Source organism: Phyllostomus discolor, chromosome 14 (assembly GCF_004126475.2).
Source record: "Phyllostomus discolor isolate MPI-MPIP mPhyDis1 chromosome 14, mPhyDis1.pri.v3, whole genome shotgun sequence".
NCBI classification, from domain to species: Eukaryota; Metazoa; Chordata; class Mammalia; order Chiroptera; family Phyllostomidae; genus Phyllostomus; species Phyllostomus discolor.
Genome location: NC_040916.2, coordinates 35623201 through 35644188, shown reverse-complemented (window position 1 = coordinate 35644188; position 20988 = coordinate 35623201). Strand labels below are relative to the sequence as shown.

The 20988-nt window shown below is 43.3% G+C and overlaps 1 protein-coding gene across 5 annotated transcripts in view; it reads left to right on the top strand.

Moving 5' to 3' along the window:
* WDR47 (WD repeat domain 47) overlaps positions 1–20988 on the top strand; it is a 41489-nt gene that overhangs the window by 18334 nt on the left and 2167 nt on the right. For 2 of the 5 annotated variants that reach the window (XM_036015347.1, XM_036015348.1), the window contains exons 5-14: positions 28–830; positions 2917–3043; positions 7373–7551; positions 7945–8205; positions 11097–11172; positions 12991–13148; positions 15331–15500; positions 16049–16225; positions 16896–17027; positions 20575–20793. In XM_036015347.1, coding sequence (XP_035871240.1) covers positions 28–830; positions 2917–3043; positions 7373–7551; positions 7945–8205; positions 11097–11172; positions 12991–13148; positions 15331–15500; positions 16049–16225; positions 16896–17027; positions 20575–20793 — 2302 coding nt within the window. The remainder of the gene's footprint in view (positions 1–27; positions 831–2916; positions 3044–7372; positions 7552–7944; positions 8206–11096; positions 11173–12990; positions 13149–15330; positions 15501–16048; positions 16226–16895; positions 17028–20574; positions 20794–20988) is intronic. The other 3 variants (XM_028503209.2, XM_028503207.2, XM_036015349.1) reach the window with 3 other exon arrangements.

The following is a 20988-nucleotide window of genomic DNA, read 5'->3' as shown; positions in this document are numbered from 1 at the left end:
CAGTGATAACTTGCATTTTCCTTGCAGCTGGAGTTCACCATGCAAGAGGCTGTGCAGTGTCTACACGCCCTGGAAGAGTACTGTCCTTCTAAGGACGACTACAGCAAGCTCTGTTTGCTCCTGACGTTGCCCCGTCTGACCAACCACGCCGAGTTTAAGGATTGGAACCCCAGCACTGCGCGGGTGCACTGTTTCGAAGAGGCATGTGTCATGGTTGCAGAATTCATCCCTGCCGATAGGAAGCTGAGTGAGGCTGGTTTTAAAGCCAGCAACAATCGTTTGTTTCAGCTCGTAATGAAGGGCCTCCTCTATGAATGCTGCGTGGAGTTTTGTCAAAGCAAAGCCACCGGAGAAGAAATCACAGAAAGTGAAGTACTTCTTGGCATCGACCTCTTGTGTGGTAATGGTTGTGACGATCTGGATCTCAGTTTACTGTCATGGCTTCAGAATCTCCCGTCTTCGGTCTTCTCTTGTGCTTTTGAACAGAAAATGCTTAATATTCACGTGGACAAGCTCCTGAAACCCACGAAAGCTGCGTACGCTGATCTTTTGACTCCTCTTATCAGCAAACTTTCTCCCTATCCGTCATCTCCAATGAGAAGGCCTCAGTCCGCTGATGCCTACATGACCCGCTCGCTGAACCCTGCTTTAGACGGCCTCACCTGTGGGCTGACCAGTCACGACAAGAGAATCTCCGACCTTGGAAACAAAACTTCCCCAATGTCACACTCCTTTGCCAACTTCCACTACCCAGGGGTACAGAACCTCAGTAGAAGTCTCATGCTCGAGAATACAGAGTGTCACAGTATTTATGAAGAATCCCCTGAACGGTAAGCTTTTGCTCATAAAAAAGTTAAGAAATCTCCGTAAGTGTGAGGTAATTTAGTTGTTGCGTGTGTGTGTGGGGGGGGGGGCAGTGTGTTTTCTTAGTGTTCAAGTCCCTTTAGTTGAAAGCTAGTCCTTAAAACTTTACAAAGGGTTTTTAAATTTTGATCATTACAATTATCAGGGAAAATCTTTTTATTTTTGTCCTGTGTTATTCTTTCTTTTGCTGGTTATGAAAGCAGTATGTGTGCCCTGAGGAAATTCTGGAACCTACAGAGGAGTATAAATTTGAGAATTAAAATTCTACACAATCTCACACTTAGACAAGCAGTCTTTTGAATATACTTTTTGAAATTGGGAGCATACCATATATATGTTCATATAATCTGCTTTTTTTTTCACTTGAAAGATCATGGATATTTTTATATTTTCTTTCTTAAAAATTTTTAAGAATTGATTTTTTTTTAGAGAGAGGGGAAGGGAGAAAGACAGAAACATTGATTTGTTGTTCCATTTATTTATGCATTTATTTGCTACTTCTTTTTTTAATTGAGGTTACTTGTTTATTTTTAAAGATTTTCTTTACTTATTTTCAAACAGAGAAGGAAGGGAGAAAGGGAGAGAAACATCAATGTGCGAGAGATATGTCAATCGATTGCCTCTTGCATGCCCCCAACTGGGGACCTGGCCTGCAGCCCAGGCATGTGCCCTGACTGGGAATCAAACCAGCAACCTTTCGGTTCAGAGGTCAGCACTCAGTCCACTGAGCCACACCAGCCAGAGCTTTTCGTTACTTCTTATGTGTGTGCCTTGACCTGGGATTGAACCTCAGCCTTGGAGTATGCAGATGATGATCTAACCAGCTGAGCTACTCGGCCAGGGCTAGACCTGTGTTTTGGTATGTCTTAACATACTTCTGTCCGGAGAGTCCACTATGGGGCCATGTCATAATCAAGTTTCATAAAGGCAAAGATCATTTTACTTTTGTACTTTTTTCTGTGATGCCTTGTACCATTAGGTAATTTGTGTAAATGTCTGTGATATTCATCATCTTTGGATGATATTAATTATTAGAAATTTTGAACAGAATGTAACTATGAAAATTAGAAATTACTAGTATTTTAAAAGAATATTAGGAACACCCTGACATAAGGTGTCAAGCTTACTAATTAGTACACATTAAAAATATTGGAAAGATGTATGTTTAGCTTTTATGCTAACTGCAAATAAACCAAAGAAAGCCTTTTAATAAAAATTCACCCTGGCTGATGTGGCTTAGTGGATGGAGTGCCTGCATATGAACCAAAGAATCACTAGTTCAATTCCCAGTCAGGGCATATGCCTAGGTTTGGGCCAGGTGCCCAATAGGTGGCACGCGAGAGGCAACCACACATTGATGTTTCTTTCCCTCTCTATCTCTCTCTCTCCCCCTCTCTAAAAATAAATAAATTAAGTTTTTAATAAAAAATATCAACAGTTATTAAAATTTTGTTGGAGCATATTGGAGGAAAAAATTAATGTTTGGATAAAGAATCCAAACATTTGGATAAAAAAATCACAGATTGAGATCTCATAAAGAGAATGTAGGCATTAGGTCATCCAGCCTACTACTATAAGTTCATAGCTGTCGCTAAGGCTCACAGAGTGTGAGTGATTTGCCCGAGGCCACACACCTCACTTCAGGTGCGAGTCCTCCTTGCTCAATGACCCAGTGCACACTTATTATGAGCACATTCTATTTTAAAAGCCTTTTAAGTAGAATACTTAAGAAAAGAAGGGTACATTTAAAAATCCATTTGTGTGCATTTGATAAACACTTAGCCAGCGGCTGGAAGCTCTTCCCCAACCTCTCTACCTCATCCTCTGGATGCGAGTGTGTGCGCACATTTGGGTCCGTGCAAGTGCAAGGCTCCCAGCTGACGGTGTCCTTGTGAAAATGCCTAGCTCTGCTTTCCTGAACCCTACACCTGTATTTTGGTATGTCTGACATATCAAATGTGAAATGTTATTTTAAATTACAGATTTTCCAGCTAAAATATATTATCCTTCATCCTACATCTCTCTCTTTGTTCTCTTGCACCTTCCTGGAAGAAGTGATACGCCGGTGGAGGCCCAGCAGCCTGTCCACAGTGAGATCCTGGGCCCCAGTTCTGTGTCCGAGAAAGAGCCTGCGAACGGAACGCAGAATCCAGGGACAGCCAAGCAAGAAAAAAATGAGGTGATATTTACTACGCCCAGTGTCTTAAAAGAGTTATTCCCTTTGTGAGAAGTAATAGTATTTGCTTGGATAGAATTTACAAAAAAGTTTTCTGATATTTGGGAGTAGGAGACAGAATATCTAGATTTTCTTACTAATTAGCTTATTTTCTCCCCTCTTAAGAAAATATGTTATTTCTAGTTGTCATTTTGTATTTTGGATCATTATAATAGGTAAATTTATTAACAGTCTAAAATATCACAGTTGGCACTTATATATTTCAGGACTCAAGTGATTAAACTCACATTAAACATAGATAGCTTGTCTTTTTAAGATATATGTTTTATATTTTACTACTTAGATTTAATGAACAAAAATTATAACATCTGTAATATGGAGTAATACTTAAATGAATTTTAAAAAAGAATAATACTTTTATTTAAGCTTTAGAGTTTCAAACTACTTTTCTATGGTGTTTTGGAAAGGAAATTATGAAACAGGGTATAAATTTTATCTTTTATGCCACTTAGAAAGGGCAAATAATAGGTCGTTCTAATAAACTGAATAAATTTTTTTGTTTTCAACTAAATATTAAGAATGAAGTAGAAAAAATGCTATTAAAAATACGAATGCATATTTGTACCGAACAACAGAACCCCAAAATAAGTGAATCAAACACTGACAAAGTTGAAGGGAGAAATGGACCATGATGCAGTATTAGCTGGAGACTACAATACCCCACTTACAGTAGCAGGTAGGACACCTAAGCCAAAGGTCAGCGAGACCACAGAGGACTTGAACCCAGCACAGACCATCTAGACCTAACAGACATCTGCAGAACACGCCAGCAGCGGCAGAACACACAGTGCTCTCAAGTGCACGTGCAGTGTTCTTCGGGATGAACCGTATGTTAGGACACAAAACAGAGCTCAGTAAATCAAACAATTTTTAAAGACTTAAATCATGCAATGTATCTTCTCTGGCCACAGTGGAATGAAGCTAGAAAGGCTAAATGGTAATGGGGAGAACATACAATAAAGAATACATTTTTTAAAAAGTAAAGAAAATGAAAAGAACGTAGCAAAACATACATTTCAAACTTATGGGATGCAGCCAAGAGCAGTGTTCAGGGGAGAAAGATGTAGCTGCAAATGCCTCCGTTGAAAGAGGAGAACGATCCCTGGCCGGTGTGGCTCAGTGGATACAGCACAGGCCTGCGAACTGACAGGTTGCAGGTTTGATTCTCAGTCAGGTGCATGCGTGGCTTGCAGGCCAGGTCTCCAGTTGGTGGGGTGCGACAGGCCACCAACTGATGTATCTCTTGCACTTTGATGTTTGTTTCCTTCTTTCTCCCTCCCTTCCCCTCTCTCTAAAATAAATAAATAAATAAAATTTTTAGGAAAAAAGAAAAAAAAGAACAACTGAAATCAGTAATCTAACTTTATGCCTTGTGGAACTCTAAAAAGGAGAGCAAACTAAGCTGAAAACTAGCAGAAGGAAGGAAGTAATAAAAATTAGAAGAGTGGTCCTGGTTGGTGTGGCTCAGTGGATTGAGTGCGAGCCTGCAAACCAAAGGGTCGCTGGTTCTATGCCCAGTCAGGGCACATGCCTGGGTTGCAGGCCAGGTCCCCAGTAGGGGAGGACTCAAGAGGCAACCACACATGGATGTTTCTCTCCCTCTCTTTCTCCTTCCCTTCCCTCTCTCTAAAAATAAATAAATAAAATCTTAAAAAAAAATAAAATGAACATTAGAAGAGTGATAAATAAAATAGATTCCAGGAAAACAATAGAGAGAATCAATAAAACCAAAAGTTAATTCTTGGAAAAGATCAACAAAATTGACAAGCCTTTAGCTAGACTTACAAAGAAAAAAAGAGAAAAGTCACAAATGTGTAAAATCAGAAATGAAACCAGGACATTGCTATCAACCTTAAAATAATGAAAAGAATTATAAGAGACTACTATGACCAATTGTAAGCCAAAAAATTAGATAATATAGATGAAATGAAAAAATTTCTAGAAACACACAAATTACCTAAACTGACTCAAGTAGAAAATCTCAACAGATTCATATCAAGTAAAAAGATTGAGTCAATAATCAAATATCTCCCAATAAAGAAAAGTCCAATCAGATGGTTTTACTGGTGAATTCTACCAAATGCTTAAAGCAGGGTCAACACTAATCCTTCTAAAAAAATTTTGCAATGTGTTCTTAGATATGATACCAGAAGCATGAGCAACAAACATAAAAATTGGTAAATTGTTCTTTATCAAAATTTAAAACTTTTGTACATCAAAGGACATTTCAAGAAAATGAAAAGATAGCCTACAGAATGAGAAAAATACTTGCAAATCATGGATCTGATAAGGGTTTAATATCCAGAATAGGCGGGGAACTGCAGGCAGACATAGTTTTATTCTGCTTCACAGGTACGGCATTTTTTTTACAAACGGAAAGTTTGTGGCAATTCCTCATCAGTGAATCTATTGGCGCCAAAAGGGTTATGACTCACTGAAGGGCTCCGATGACTGAATTTTTTTAACAATAAAATAATTTGAATTTAAGACGTGTACATTTTTTAGACTTGTTATTACACATTTAATAACTACAGTGCAGTGTAAATGAACTTTTGTGTGCACTGGGAGAGCAAAATTGTGCCTGCTTTGTTTTTTACTTTATGGACGTGGTCTGGAACCGAACCTGTGATGTCTCTGAGGTACGCCTGTCCTACAAGCCAACAACAAAAAGACAATCTGATTTTTAAAAAGGACTTGAACAGACATTTCTCCAGACAATAGATACCGATGGCCAATGATTGCATGAGAAAATGCCAAATGTCAGTAGTCATTAGGAAGATGCACATCAAAACCACAGTGAATACAAGTGCCCAGCTACTGGGGTGGGTACAGTCAAAGCAGCGGAAAACGACAAGCATTGGTGAGGAGGTGGAGAAATGTGCACGCTCATGCATTGCTGCCTGGAGCTTGGTGGTACCTCGAAAAGCTAAACAGAGTTACCATGTAAGCCAGCAATTCCACTCCTAGCGCACCCCAAATCAGTGAGGGCCAGGACTCAACAGATACCTGTCTACCCAGGTTCATAACAGCACCATTCACAGTCGCTGAAAGGTAGAATTCACAAATATCCACCCGCAGGTTAATGGGTAAACGAAAGTGCTGTATCCATATGATGAAATGCTCTTCAGCCATAACAAGGAATGAGGTTCTGACATGTACAGCATGGGCGTACCTTGAAAACATCATGCCAAGTGAAATAAGCTTGTCACAAAAGGACGAGTATTGTGTGATTCCATTGCATGAAATATCTAGACTAGGCAGATTTATGGGGACAGGAAGTGGAGTGGAGATGACCAGGGGCTTGGAGGAGGGGAATGGGGACTTACTACCATTAAGTGCTCCCGTTTGGGGTGATGAAAACATAAATGGTGTGGATTGCACACCACGGCGAGTACAATGAATGCCACTGAATCGGACACTTCAACATGGTTAAGATGACAGATTTTAAAAGGACATATAACTTTGCGTTATTGCTGTACATCACGAAATAGAGGGGGATCATTACTATTTCTGGGAAAAGGGAGAGAGTTTTAGCGTTAGGTAGCTGGACAAGGCTCCTGGTTAAGCTAGCTGTCTGTCATTGTCAGCCAGTTTTAGAGATGGTCGTTTGGTCACATGACCCATGTACTGTGGCCAGACTCCAGCTCGGCAGAGGGCTCTTTCGTTGCTGTGCCGGCGTTCACTAAGTATTCAGGTCCTGTGAGTTGAGTGCCGTGCGGTTCTTCCAGAGGGCTGAAGTAGGAACCCTGGGGCCGCTCAGTTTAACACTCATTTATTTGTTTGAAACCAGAGTTAAAGTATTGTTTTTGAGGGAAATTTTTATAAGTTGCTCTCTAGAGTAATGTATGAAACCATTCACATGCTTAAATTAAGTGCATTGGACAAGGTTAATATTGTGCTTATTAAATATTAATGGCAGCTTGTCAGTATTTTTCCCAGTAATGTAGATAGATTCTCATTAGTATTTATCTACATCCATATTCTCTAGCCATGTCCCCCTTGTGACCACTGTAATTTGTATTTTTATTCTGGGTTATTCAAGGATCCGAGGTGGCCATTCATTTTGGTCAGCCTCTTGCTGTGGAATAAAGGAAAGTTACTGACCTGCTTGACTACTAAGATGCAAGGATCCTATGCTGTTATTCAAAGAGCAATGTATTAAGTATTTTTCACTTGTTAAGTGTAGCTCTTTGTGTATTTTATCCAGCACTTATTGAGTAGGGAGATAGCCCATCATAGTCTGCTCAAATACATTTTTCTAATATTTTTAAGCTTCGCGATTCAACGGAACAGTTTCAAGAATACTATAGACAAAGATTGCGCTATCAGCAGCACTTGGAGCAGAAGGAGCAGCAGCGGCAGATATACCAGCAGATGCTGCTCGAGGGAGGCGTGAGTCAGGAGGACGGTCCCGATCAGCCGCAGAATCTCACTGAACAGTTCCTTCACAGGTTGGTATTGCAGTCATTTTTTTAAATATAAGGAATTTTTTAAAGAATTATTTATTTATTTACTTTTAGAGTGAGGGGAAGGGAGGGAGAAAGGGAAAGAAACATCAAAGTGTGGTTGTCTCTGGAGCACCCCAACTGGGGACCCAGCCTGTAACCCAGGCATGCGCCCTGACTGGGAATCGAACTGGCGACCCTTTGGTTTGCAGGCTGGCACTCAGTTCACTGAGTCACACCAGCCAGGGATGAAGACGGTAACTTTTTAGTATGAAACTTGCCAGAGATTGTATATTATACGTGCATGTACTTATTACCTTATGAAACTTTTAATCTTCTATATGTTAGGAATGTGATTAAGTTTATATTTTAAAATACTTGTGTTTTTTTATTTTATAGGTCCATTCAAAAGCTTGGTGAATTAAATATTGGAATGGATAGCCTCGGCAGCGAGGTATCCGCACTCAACCAGCAATGTAACGGGAGCAAAGGCAATGGATCTAATAATTCTTCCCTCACTGGTTTTGCTACACCGCCCCAGGATTCTAGTCAGAGACTGACACATGATGCTTCAAATGTCTACACAAGCACTCCGCGTAATTCGGGGTCGACCAATCACATACCTTTTCCTGAGGAGTCTCCCCCTTGTGGAAACCAAGTGTAAGTGCTTTACCTTGTAAGACCTGGAAATGTTCACTTCCTGCTAATGAATGGAAATACATGTAAGAATCCAAACTTTTCTTTGCAGCCTTGCAAGTAAACATTTTTGGAGCTCATTTACCTATCAATTGTTTTTCTAATTTACCTTCAGTTTCTATATTCTCTTCTACTAACTTATCTCTCAATAGTCTTTATTCCCCTATTTTCCTTTTTGCTTTCTTATCACACCAAGACAATTCTATTTTTTTGTTAAGCCATCTTACTCAGAGATGATACTGTTTTAGGCTTTATCTTCTCCAGGTTTTTTTTCTGTCTCTCTCCGCCCCCCCTTCCCTCCCTCCCCTCCTTTCCCTCCTTTCCCTTCCTTCCCCCCCCCGCCCCCCCTCCCTTCCTCCCTTTCTTCCTTCCGTCTTTCCTTCCTTCCTTCCTCCCTCTCTCTTTCTTTCTTTCTTCTTTCTTTCTTTTTCTTTCTTATCTTTCTCTTCTTTTCTTTCTTTCTTTCTTTCTTTCTTCCTTCCTTCCTTCCTTCCTTCCTTCCTTCCTTCCTTCCTTCCTTTCTTTCTTTCTTTCCTGTTGGTACCTTTCAACAAATCATCTCATTCACAGACTTCTAGGGCACAAGAAGTTGTTTTACATCATGGTGGAGTAATTACCGCAAGACAGTCTTGATGGCTTTGGTCAGGGAGAATTTTTTGTCTTGCTATCACTGGTAAACAAGTGTTAATTTATTCAGCGGGGAAAGTTAAGGAGCATTTTCTTCATCTGTTCTTGACATTAAACACCTCTGAGAGAGGTTCATTTGAAAATGTGTGACTTCCTTTTGGCATCTGGATGCTTATAGGAATCAGCCATATATATTTAGTATCAAAAACTCTGGTTTCATACTTAAGAACATACGTTTATCTAGTATATGCTTCTTTATTACAGTTCCTATAACACTTGTATACTCCCAAAAGTAGAACTCTAATTTTAAAATTTAATTTTTATTTGTATCAGAGTAATACACATACATGGTTTAAAAAGACAAATAGCGCCTCAAGGCCTAATGTAAAAGAGGATCTCCTGCCTCACCCACCTTTGACCATGATTTCCACTTCCTGTAGGCTGTCATTTTCAATGCAGTTAGCTGTTTCTTTTGCTGTGTATCTCCACATTTCTAAGTAACACGCTTCTTTTTTTTTTTTTTTTTTTAAGATTTTGTTTATTTTTAGAGAGGGAAAGGGAGGGAGAAAGAGTCAGAGAAACATCAGTGTGTGGTTGCCTCACATATGCCCCCTACTGGGGACCTGGCCCACAATCTGGCATGTGCCCTGACTGGGAATCAAACTGGTGACTCTTCGGCTTGCAGGCCGGCGGCACTCAGTCCACTAAGCCACACCAGCTAGAGCATGCTTCTGTTACAATTTTATTATCCACTGATTCCTTGCCAGTTAGATTTAGCTCCTGTACTCCTTACTCACAACACACTCACTTTGTCTACTTCTTTCCAATATATACCAATTTTTTGTTTAAATCGGTGTTCAGTGCTAAGTTTGTAAATGCTGTTTACACCTGGCTCGTGAAGTACAGTGTAATATGATTACATTTCCTTTTCATGGGGCCCTTTGTTTTTCCTGAGACAGGAGTTGCCTTTTTCATTTTGGGTATGCGTGTGTGTGTGCATGCACACAGGCTTGGTTTTCTTAGTGCCTACCACACACGCTCTGCAGGTATTTCGACAGAACTGTAAACTTATAAAACTCCTCTTATTACAGTAAAAAAATACAAGTACTTTCTGTTTTCCGTTTTTTGCCCTTGGAGACCCCTGCCTGATGCATGCTCCTTGCTTCTAGGCCCTTGTGTTCAGGCCCAGAGAGTCCTGGGGCTTCCCCGCACTGTCCTCCCGGGGTTGCCTTTGCCCCTCCCTCTGCCGGGTCCCCTGTAGTTTCAGGGAGAGAGGTGCCTCAGAGGTGAGGTTTCTGTGATGTGCATGTCTGCATAGTTCACATTCGATTTGTTAGTTTAGGGTGGGAATCATTCCTCAGAGTTTCGAAGGCATCGCTCTGTTTCACTGCTTTTGTTAAGAAGTCTGATGCCATTTCAATCTGATCCTTTGTATGAAGCCTTCTGACTTTTCCACTCTGGATTTGTTTTTTGTTTTTTTTCTACTACTGTATTTTTATTTTCTAAGTTCTTTCTTATTCTCTAATTTTCCTTAAAATTTTTTATAGATCTTTTTCTGGACTCATTATTTCCTCTTAGATCTCCAAGGATTTTAATTACGTCTTTGTGGCATTTGTTTCCTGAATTGCCTCTCTTCTTGTAAATTCCCTTCCCTGTTTGTTTTCTTCTCTGGGCTTCATCTAGAGGCTTTCTTCCAGTATATAGGACTCCTTGGCTGTCTGTAAAGGGTGAGATGTTAAGTAAATGCTGACCGGAAGGGAGGTCTGCGTGTATGAATGGATCTGTCCACCTGCTGACCTCACAATAAAGTGACTAAGTGGGAACATTGTTTTATAGTGGGACCCTCAACTGTCAGTTTCTAGTAGTGCTTCCTCTTGGGCCAGATGATTTTCATAAACAGCAGTTCAAGTTCCTGCCTGGGATAGGGTTTAATCAGAGCAACCAGGATTCTGGAACTGAGTAGGGGAAAGCTACTTGCCATTTCACTATAAAATTTGTAGCCTTAGATGTAATCTGCTTCCTGGAATGGCTTCTCACTCCCTCCTTACAACCATGCTTTGTGTTACGGAGCCCAGAGCCATTTCATAAATGGCCCCTGAGAGTAACTTTGGGGACAGTGAGGGTCATTTGTCCAAAAAAAAAAAAATTAGAGATTGAATGGATAAATTAATTAATTTAGTTTCTGTTTCGATGTTCAGAGTAAACTATTTGGTTTTCTGCTCACACAGCTCGTCAGAACATTTGGTCATCAAGCCACCGCCTGGAGATTCTTCTGGGAGCCTGTCCAGATCAAGAGGGGAGGAGGTAATGCTTCTGGGAAGGAGGTTTCCTTGTTTTTACTTGCAACATTCGCTAAGGAACTCTTAGCTCAAAGAATGGACCATGCTTAGAAGTAATCATTATTGTTCATGCTGGGATTTATCTCAGGGTGGTCGAGCTTTCATGGGGCTCAGGGACGAGGCGGCCTCAGAAAGCGCGTTTCAGAGCATTCGCGTTAGTGGCCCGAAAGCGCGTTGCGGCTGCGCACTGCCCTCCGAGCCCTGCGGTTAGTCAGTCCTGATGGCATGTGCGCTGCCGCAGGGCTGCACATCCGTGCACATTTCCGCTTTGGGACCAGACCTCCATCCTAAGCAGTGCACAACCCCGCTCTAATTTTCCGTAGTTCCCAGTTTAACCCCGCGAACAAACTCATTGTTTCAGGTGCTAACGGGGCCACACAGGTAACAGAGATGAGTGAAGCTGACTGTTTTTATGTCAAGTACATGGGAATGTTTGTTTCTTGCACAAAGAATAATGCTCGCCTAGTGTTTCCAGTTCTTTCAGTTTTCAAGAAAAGCTAGAAATGTAGATTTTTATGTGAACTCTTTTTTTTAAATGGCAACAAATTTAAAAAGTTTAAAGCACACTGGAGAAGAGCAAATAAGTTTATTTGTGGCTCTGCCACTTCCAGTGTAAAGCAGATCTTAGTAATTATTATTAATGTGCTGTAGGCCATTTCATCAGTCATTCCCCTCCCCTCTTCTCTTATCTGCCTGTGCCGTTCGTTCGGCAAGCAGTCACATTTCTTGTGTATGGATTACTAGAAACTAGCATTTCTGGTCGGATGAGTCCATACGGAAAAATGTAAGGATTCGCTCAGTTACGTAAGACAAACATGGGCCACATCAGGCTCCCCCTACCGGTCATGAGGATGTATTGCAGGGATACGCTAAGGTTCGGGTGGTGAGCAGCATAATCTCCTCATTGATGCAGTCATTTCAGGCCCCAGAACTCTCAGGGTGCAGCCCGGGCTGACGTGGTTTCCCTCAAGTGTGAACTTGGTTCACCAGGACAGGGTCAGGCTGGACTTGTTGGCCGGACCCAGTCTGGAGGTCCCCGTGCCAGGTGCAGTCAGTCCCGGTCAGGGTAGCAGGGCGGCTTCGGCCCCAGCCGCAGGAGTCGGAAGCTTCTGTGTAGAGCTGCTTTGCCACGCGCTCTTCCGAGCAGCAGCGGGCAGGTGGGCAAGTGGAAGCAAGCAGGAGGCTTGAATTAAGTGTTGTCATTAAATTCATTTAAAAATTTTATTATCATTTTCATTGTTGACACTATTACAGATGCCCCCTGGTTTTCACCCTTTGCCCTCCTCCACCCAGCTCCCACCACCCCCAGAAAAATTAAAATCATTTTTACAATTTTAAGAAGGGTTTTTCATGACTTCAGTTAGGAATATTAATGTATTTATTGCTGGAGATAATGGCAAACTCCTTTTCACCCTAAAAGTGTTAAAGAATAGTCCTCTCTATCCTCCTTTTCGAAACACAAACGATGTCTGTGGACATCGTAAGAACCAGACTCGGGCTAGATTTGTCCTTGTCGGTTAAAGACAGCTCAGTGCCGGCGCGCATATCCTTGTATTTTGTCACAGGAAGTGAAGAGAGACTTGGATTTCTCCAGCCACCTGAGCTTAGTTTAGCAATGAGTGGCAAACAGTGGGAAAATTGGAGTTAATTTGGACTTGTCGTTTAAAAGAATGTGTGATCTTAGGGTGCGGACATGGAGTAAATAAGACCGTCCAGGTGAATTTAAAGTGGGATAAAGATGAGTTCTTACACGGGATGACTTTCACACTCCTTCTTTCCGTAGGACGACAAAGCAAAGAAGCAGTTTGTGTGTGTTAACACGCTGGAGGACACACAGGCCGTCAGAGCGGTGGCTTTCCACCCAGGCGGCGGTTTGTACGCCGTCGGTTCAAACTCAAAAACTCTGCGAGTGTGCGCCTACCCAGAGGTCATCGACCCAAGGTAAGGGATAGGTGGTTTGTGTCGGTCCCTGTTCCAGAATTGTCCTGCAGTAGAGTTCACCTTCTTTTTCTTGCCTTTTATTATGTTTTTTGCTTTTACATTTTAATAATTTTTGAAAAGATTTTATTTATTTTTAGACAGAGGGGAAGGGAGGGAGAAAGAGAGGGAGAGAAACATCGATGTGGGGGGAGGCATCGACTGGTTGTTTCTCACGCACATCCCTCCAGGGACCGATGCTGCAGGTGAGCCCTGTTTTCAGAACAAGCACAGGAAGGCCGGGAGGACCCGAGTCCGTCTGTCAGCCTTCTCCAGGTTGATGGTCACGGGTCCTGAGATGGGGCTTCTCTAAGTCCTGGGCTGGCCAAAAAGTCTGGATGGTTTTTTCCATAAGATGAAAGGCATGTTTTTCATTTTTACCAATTCCTTTATTGGTTTGGATATTTTGAGTATGTCAGTTCTCTCCCACATTGTACAATGTTGATTGTCCTCAGTTAATGGTCTTGATTTGATCACTAACAACTTCAACTGGTCTACCTGACCAGGGAGCATCATCCAGGGAGAAATCTCCAGCACAGAATTTCTCAAACCACTCTTGACACATTTGATCAATCACAGAACCTTCTCCATACACTGCACAGATCTTTTTTTTTTTTTGTGATTCAGTTGCATTTTTATCTTTCTTGAAATAATAAAGCATAATATGCTGAAAATGTTGCGTATTTTCTTTCATCTTCAATCTTAAAACAGTTGCACAAAAATTCCCAAGTTTTGATAAGGTTTAAAAAAATGCACACTGATATGACAGCTGTCACAATACAATCTAACAAAATTGTGTTTTTTTAAGATTTTATTTATTTATTTTTAGAGAGGGAAGGGAGAGAGATAGAGAGAGAGAGAGATGTGCGGTTGCTGGGGGTTATGGCCTGCAACCCAGGAATGTACCCTGGCTGGGAATCGAACCTGGAACACTTTGGTTCCCAGCCCGCGCTCAATCCACTGAGCTACGCCAGCCAGGGGCACAAAATTGTTTTGAATGAAGCTAAAGACAACTAAGTGCTACTACAGCCATCTACAGAAAAAAGAACAAACTTTTTGGCCAACCTAATACTAAGGAAGCAAATAGCTTAAATATATATAACCGCATAGAAGACTGAATTTGAAGTTCTTACTCTTTGATTTCTCTTTTTGTCACTTCATTTGTTAAGGCTTTTACTATCAAAATTGGTGTCATAAAGATCATGAGCTTTGGTAGATCTTGTGATTAGAGCAATGAATGCCGCAAGTGGAAGGCTTTGCATACCAGTAGACAAAAACACCCAAACAAAATTAGCCAAAACTCTTAAAAATTTTAAATATAAAAAGCAATACACATTTTATATATTCCAGAATTTATTTTAACCACTCTTAAGTCTTTTTTATTATAACCCTGGATTGGAGAACAGAGGGGTGAGATTGTTTATTTGCATTTTGGGCCATACCTCTCCATCTGAACGCAGAAATTCAGGCTTTTGGACCGCAGTAGCATTTGGATTGGGAAGGGAATAGGGCTCCTGGTGGGTGACGGTGATCGAATTCGTTGGCGCTCCTGGCGTGCCCTAGGAATGCACGTGAGAGGGCAGGCGGAATTCCAGGTCAGGGAATGGGGGCGGCGCTGACCATGGAGGCAGGGCCACGGCGTGGGTGTCTAGGGTTCACCTGACCTTATGCTAACTGCCTCTCCTTTTGGTAGTTCTTGTGCTGCACGGATGTTTCATAGACTCTTTGTGAAGGAAGTTATTTTTATGAAAATAAATTGACAAATTTTGAGCTCGTATGTGCTAGGTACAATTCTAGGATTTGGGGATAGTGGTGACAAATCAACGTGTTCATACACTTCACGTCACTCCTGGTTTAGTGGGGAAGCCGAGCATTACGCAGATCAGCACAAACAAATGTAACTGTATGTTGTGTTAGGTGTCCAAGGAAACTGTACAAGGTCTGGTAACAGGGAAATGGGGAGTTGAGCGGGCTGGGGACTCAGAGGCCTCTTTGAAGAAGCAGTGTTAAAGCTGAGCTCTCAAGATGCGTAGAACCTAACCCTGGCCAGGGGAAGAGAAGAGACAGCATCCTGAAGGGAGGGAACTTTATACTCATTTACTTTAGCAGCAACAAATTGAAATATCTTTCTTTAATTTTTTTCCAGTGCACACGACGCCCCTAAGCAGCCAGTAGTGCGTTTTAAAAGGAACAAACACCACAAAGGATCCATTTACTGTGTGGCCTGGAGCCCCTGCGGACAGTTACTAGCAACGGGGTCGAACGACAAATACGTCAAGGTGCTGCCCTTCAATGCAGAGACGTGCAACGCGACAGGTAGGGCCCGAGGGCGGAGGCGGGGGCTCACCAGTGCATTTCTCCTCTTCCCCAGGCTGTGGCTCTCGCGGCTCTGAACCATCTTTAATGAAGTCTGAGCACAGAGCCTGAGGAGTCTTTTTTGCATCCTGATTGCTTAGTTGTGTTCATGAGGCATTATTTTGTTAGTAAGTTCTTACAGGTGGCCAAGTGGTGTCTAATCCCTAGAAAATTATTGTTATCAGAGAAATAACTTGTCAGTAGCCACCAGCCTTGTGCTGACACACATTTTCTAGAGAGCATCTGTCTTCTAGTTCATTTCCTCTGGGATAAAAGACGAGAAGGTGGCTCCCCACATAGCTCTGGTTTAGAGGTGATGCTGAACCAGCATCTGGATTTCTTGATCTTTTTTTGCTCAGTCAAGCGAGACTGATTGTGATATCAATCCCTAGGTACAGATACAAACCATACCCCTCTGCCATTACTCGTGGCCGGTTGTGAGGCAGTGAGCAGTCTCGAACGACCACAGCAAGTTGAGCAGCATCTTTTTGTTTTAATTCCTATTGCTGTTTCAGGACCGGACCTGGAATTCAGCATGCACGACGGGACGATCCGAGACCTGGCATTCATGGAGGGCCCGGAGAGCGGCGGGGCGATCCTGATCAGCGCCGGGGCGGGGGACTGCAACATTTACACGACCGACTGCCAGAGGGGGCAGGGCCTGCACGCGCTGAGCGGCCACACCGGTAGGTGACATCCGTCTGGGCCGCTTTCCCTTTGTCCAGCCTGTGCTCTCCGCCCTCTCTCTCCCTGCCTTCTGTTAGTGGGGTGTGGTCCGTCAGGCGATGTCTCCCCGACAGAACCTTTTCCTCTCAGAAAGTTAGGTCGTGCACTTTAGGGGACCCAGCGATGGTGGCTAACATTTCCCTGTGTGCTAAGCCCTCTGCTTAGGCACACAGTCCCTTTCCTTAACCCGCACAACAGCCTTACTCGGCAGGAAGTTTTGCCTCCGTCTCACACGTGACAAGGCACACGGCTTGCCCAGTGTCTCACGGCAAACGTAGTAGAACTGAACTCCGACCTGAGCTCCGTCTCTGCCGCAGCTGGTGATCTAGCCCCGCCGTCCTGTGTTTCCTCTGTGGAACATGTGCTGTGACTTTAATGTCCTAAAATACTGAATAACCAAGAAGGATTAAGTTTATTCAATATGGTTTTGATGTGTGTTTTACTGAATTTTAATATATGTAGTGTGTATATATATATATATGTACACACACACACATATGTAATCTCTATGACATTATGTCTTTGAGTGAGCAGACCATCGTATGCCCAGTAACAAGGAGCTCTGAGCCCTGGGTGTGTCACGGAAAGGAGCCGTGCCACAGCCATGGCTGAGGAGGTGATCTTTCGCAGGGCACATCTTAGCGCTTTACACCTGGAGCGGCTGGATGATCGCGTCCGGTTCCCAGGACAAGACCGTTCGATTCTGGGACCTTCGAGTACCAAGCTGTGTTCGGGTGGTCGGCACAACATTCCACGGAACCGGTAGGTTTTTCTGGAATTTACGTGGATTTCGGTGAGAAAGAAACTATAAATCGCACTTGGTGCTTCCTCTGCTCTGCAGTATATGTGGTAAAAAACAACAGGAACAACAGTAAAACGACACTGTGTATTTTGTGGATTACTTTAAAGTCTTTCAGAATGCTTTCAGCTGTTACTTTATTTGTAAAAATAATACTCACTTTAGGAACCAAGGCCCAGGGAGATTAAGTATCATGCCTCAATTATCCCATGAGCAGGGTCATTTTAGAACTCAGAACTTGGTGTTAGCAATTATATATATTTTTGTTTAGTTTCTATACACTCACCTTTAATTTATCGCTAAACTCCCCCTGGTTGTCTAAATTACATTCAGCTCCTTTGCTCTCACTGAGAGCCTTCAGTTTTTTGTCGGCTTCTCTCGTGCAACGTGAGCGTTGCCCTCTCTTTGGATCTCTCCTTCTCCACTGCTCCGCCAAACACACGCGACTACTGTACGAATTGTCAACGCCCCAAGGTCCTCTGCTGACCTTCTTTCCCCCTCCCAGCTCGGACCCTAATTTTTTTGCTCCCTTTCTTACCAGATGTCTCAGCATTCTTGCCTACATCCACTGCTCCCCATCTCCTCACCCTCCGTCTTCAGCCCGTTCTAGCCTGCCCTCCGCTGCAGCCACCCCTCCGAGAGCTGCCTTTTCCAGATCTTCACACGTCACATCCCTTTTCGATCCTCATCTGACTGCAGCTCTCGGTGCCGTGTGGCGGTTGACCTCTTCTCTCCTTTGGGCTTCGCATCTTCTTTTCCTTCCTGGATAACTACCTCTCTGCTCAGCCCCTCAGTGTGGGCGCTCCCCAGGGCTCAGGATAATGTCCTCTTTCTTTCTCTCGGTGAGCGCATCTATTCCCCTGGCTTTAAGTGTGAATCATCTGCTGACAGACCTTAAATTTTTATCTCTGCCTGGCTGGTGTGGCTCAGTGGATTGAGTGCCAGCCTCTGAACCAAAGGGTCACCTGTTCGATTCCCAGTCAGGGCACGTGCCTGGGTTGTGGGCCAGGTCCCTAATAGAAACACGCAAGAGGGAACCACACATTGATGTTTCTCTCCCCCTTTCTCTCCTCCCTTCCCCTCTCTAAAAATAAATAAATAAAATCTTAAAAAAAATTTTTTTTTAATCTCTAGCTCAGACTTCTTGCATGCCAGGCTGATGTTTTGGACCCACCGAGTTGACCTCTCCCTTGGGTCTCTCACAGGCCATCTCAAACTGTGTATGGCTTAAACCAAAACCGTTGACCGTGGCCCCTCCCCTGCAACACAGCTGCCCCACACCTCCTCATCTGAGTAGTACCACCCACAGCACTGCCCATGCCAGGAACCCTGGCATCTCCCTGGGCCCCCTCTCCTCCCCTCCGGTAGCCGATCCATAACAAATCCTGTTGTTTTAGCCTCCAAAAGCTATCTGAACCCCACCTGCTGCTTTTCATCTGTATTGCTGCCACTCTAGGATAAACCCCCATCCCTCAATTCACCTCCGTGAGAGCTTCCTTACTGTGCTCTGCGCTCCCCTTCGCACCCCTCTGGCCTGTGGTTCCCACGGCAGCAGCCGGAACACGTCACACCTTCCCCAAAACCCTTCATGTCTTCTCGTTGCTCTGAGGACATACAGCGCAGGCTCTTTACCACGGCCCATGAGGCCCCACTTGACTCGGCACTGTATGCCCTTCCTGCTCGTCCCCTCTCTGACCTCCTGCATCTTTCCTGCAGCCCCTGGAATGTACCGGTCTTTCCGCCTGCAGTGCATTCTCTTGCTGTTCCCTTGGCCGAAATGCTCTCCACCTGTCTTCTCACGGTTAGGTCTTTCTCATCTGTAGGTCTTTGCTTCAGTAGCACCTTACAAATATATTTAATTGTGTATTTGTTTACTTTTTATTTTTGGTCACAAAGGCAGCAATTATGTGTTCTGTTTCCGGAGTGGATTTAGCACCTGCTGTAGTCCATGGTCCAAGGGAGTAGAGATCTAAGAACTCCGTTGAATAAATGAACCTGGATTTCTTTGGCACCATAAACTTTGCATGTGTAAACACCAAACTCATTGTGTTTCCCCTGCAAATCAGTTCTTTTTCCCTGTTTTTGATAATGCTTCTCTTATTCCTCACACAACTAGATTTGAAATCCAGGGCTCGTTTTCACTCCTTTTTTTGCCCCCATCCAAGCAGTTAATTGCCAAGACGGTTGATTCTTTAATCAAATATTTTCTGAAGTCTGTCTTTCCTCCTTCAGGCTCTTATTCTCTGGTTATTCTACTTTTATCTTGTCCTCCAGTGGCCTCCCTTCGATAGCCTGTCCATTGTAATTGATGCGCATTCATACAGGTTGATCTTCCCAAAGTCCTGCTTGGACCACGTAGCTCTCTTCCTCAGAGCCCTGCGGCGATGTTCACCATGCGCAGGAACAAGCCCACGCTCCGTGGTTCGGCATCCAAGATGCTCCATGGTCTGGCTCCAAGCTCCCTTTTACGTTAACTTGTCAAACCAAGTTGCTCCGGCCCAACTAAGCTTCCTGTCCTTAAATATTTTCATACTTTCTCCATAAGTGTCTTTATTTATGTAATTCTTCCTGACCCTAATAGCCCTCTTCTTTATAAAAATTTTGAGCAAAGATTATTTTTAATTACTTATGTAATTAAAATTAAATTACTTATATAATTAAAAGTATATGTGTATATGTATTACATTTTAATTATATGAATACATAATTAAAATTAAATTACCTATGTAATTAAAATGTAATACACATAAACACCCCCCCATACTGTTTATTACTCTTCAAGATCTGACTTCTACTCCTTTCTTTTGTGAAGCCCTCCCAGGCTGCCTTAGTCTAGAGCAGTGTTCTTCCACCTTATTTTCATTCCTTCTCCTGCTAAGGAGATAAACTGTTTTTCTAACAAGAGAAATTCAGTACTAAGAAACGAGATTTGTTGGGTACAGTTGAGCTTTGGAGAGCTACGAACTGTTGTTAATCGTTAAGATTTTGTTGTCCCCGAGAACCATTTTGCCCTCCACCCCCCGCCCTTGGGAGCATTAGTGCCCTGTCGGAGGGAGGTGCCTGGTCTACCACTTTTGGTGCAGTTCCTGTTGGCAGTTAGTCACGTGCTGCTTAGAGACGTTTTCTGTGCTGTGCGCTAAAATATATTTTGCTGTTTAACTTCTTGTTCTCCCAGCTGGACTGTGATGTGAGACGGGACTCCGTCTCACCCTACCCCGTGGTGGGAAGAGGGGCTCATCCAGCGCGCTGTAGGCGATGCTTCCCCAGCGGGTTCCCCAGCGGACAAGAGAACGGGCTTTCTCGTTTCTCACAGAATCTTGCTACATAGCTTACCCCTAAAAAAGATGCAAGTGGTTATTGGTTGACTGTTCATTTGGATTTTTCTGTGACCAAGCAGTGTGGGCAAGCCGCATTACATTTTTAGTGTGCGGTTCAGTGCACAGAGTTCGCTGCTGTGGTTTAGCCCTGTTGCCTCTTCCACGTTGAAACTCCTTTCCTCCTGCCCTCCAGGCAGCGCGGTGGCGTCCGTAGCCGTGGACCCCAGCGGCCGCCTCTTAGCCACTGGGCAGGAAGATTCCAGCTGCATGCTGTACGACATCAGAGGGGGGAGGATGGTGCAGAGTTACCACCCTCACGCCAGTGACGTCCGCTCCGTTCGCTTCTCCCCCGGAGCCCACTACCTGCTGACCGGGTCCTACGACATGAAGATAAAGGTGACGGACCTGCAAGGTGAGGCAGAGCTCTCCCCTTGGCCTCTTGCCTTTTTCAGCCTCTTCTGCTCTGTTTGGGCTGACTCTCAAATGTTTTCACGTTTTAGTTTTAAGTATTTACTGAGGAAATAACTGGTACTGTACTGAGACGAATTGCAGCAAGTTATTAAATAAATTGAATAGTCTTATTTTTACCGTTAAATAGTTTAAAAAA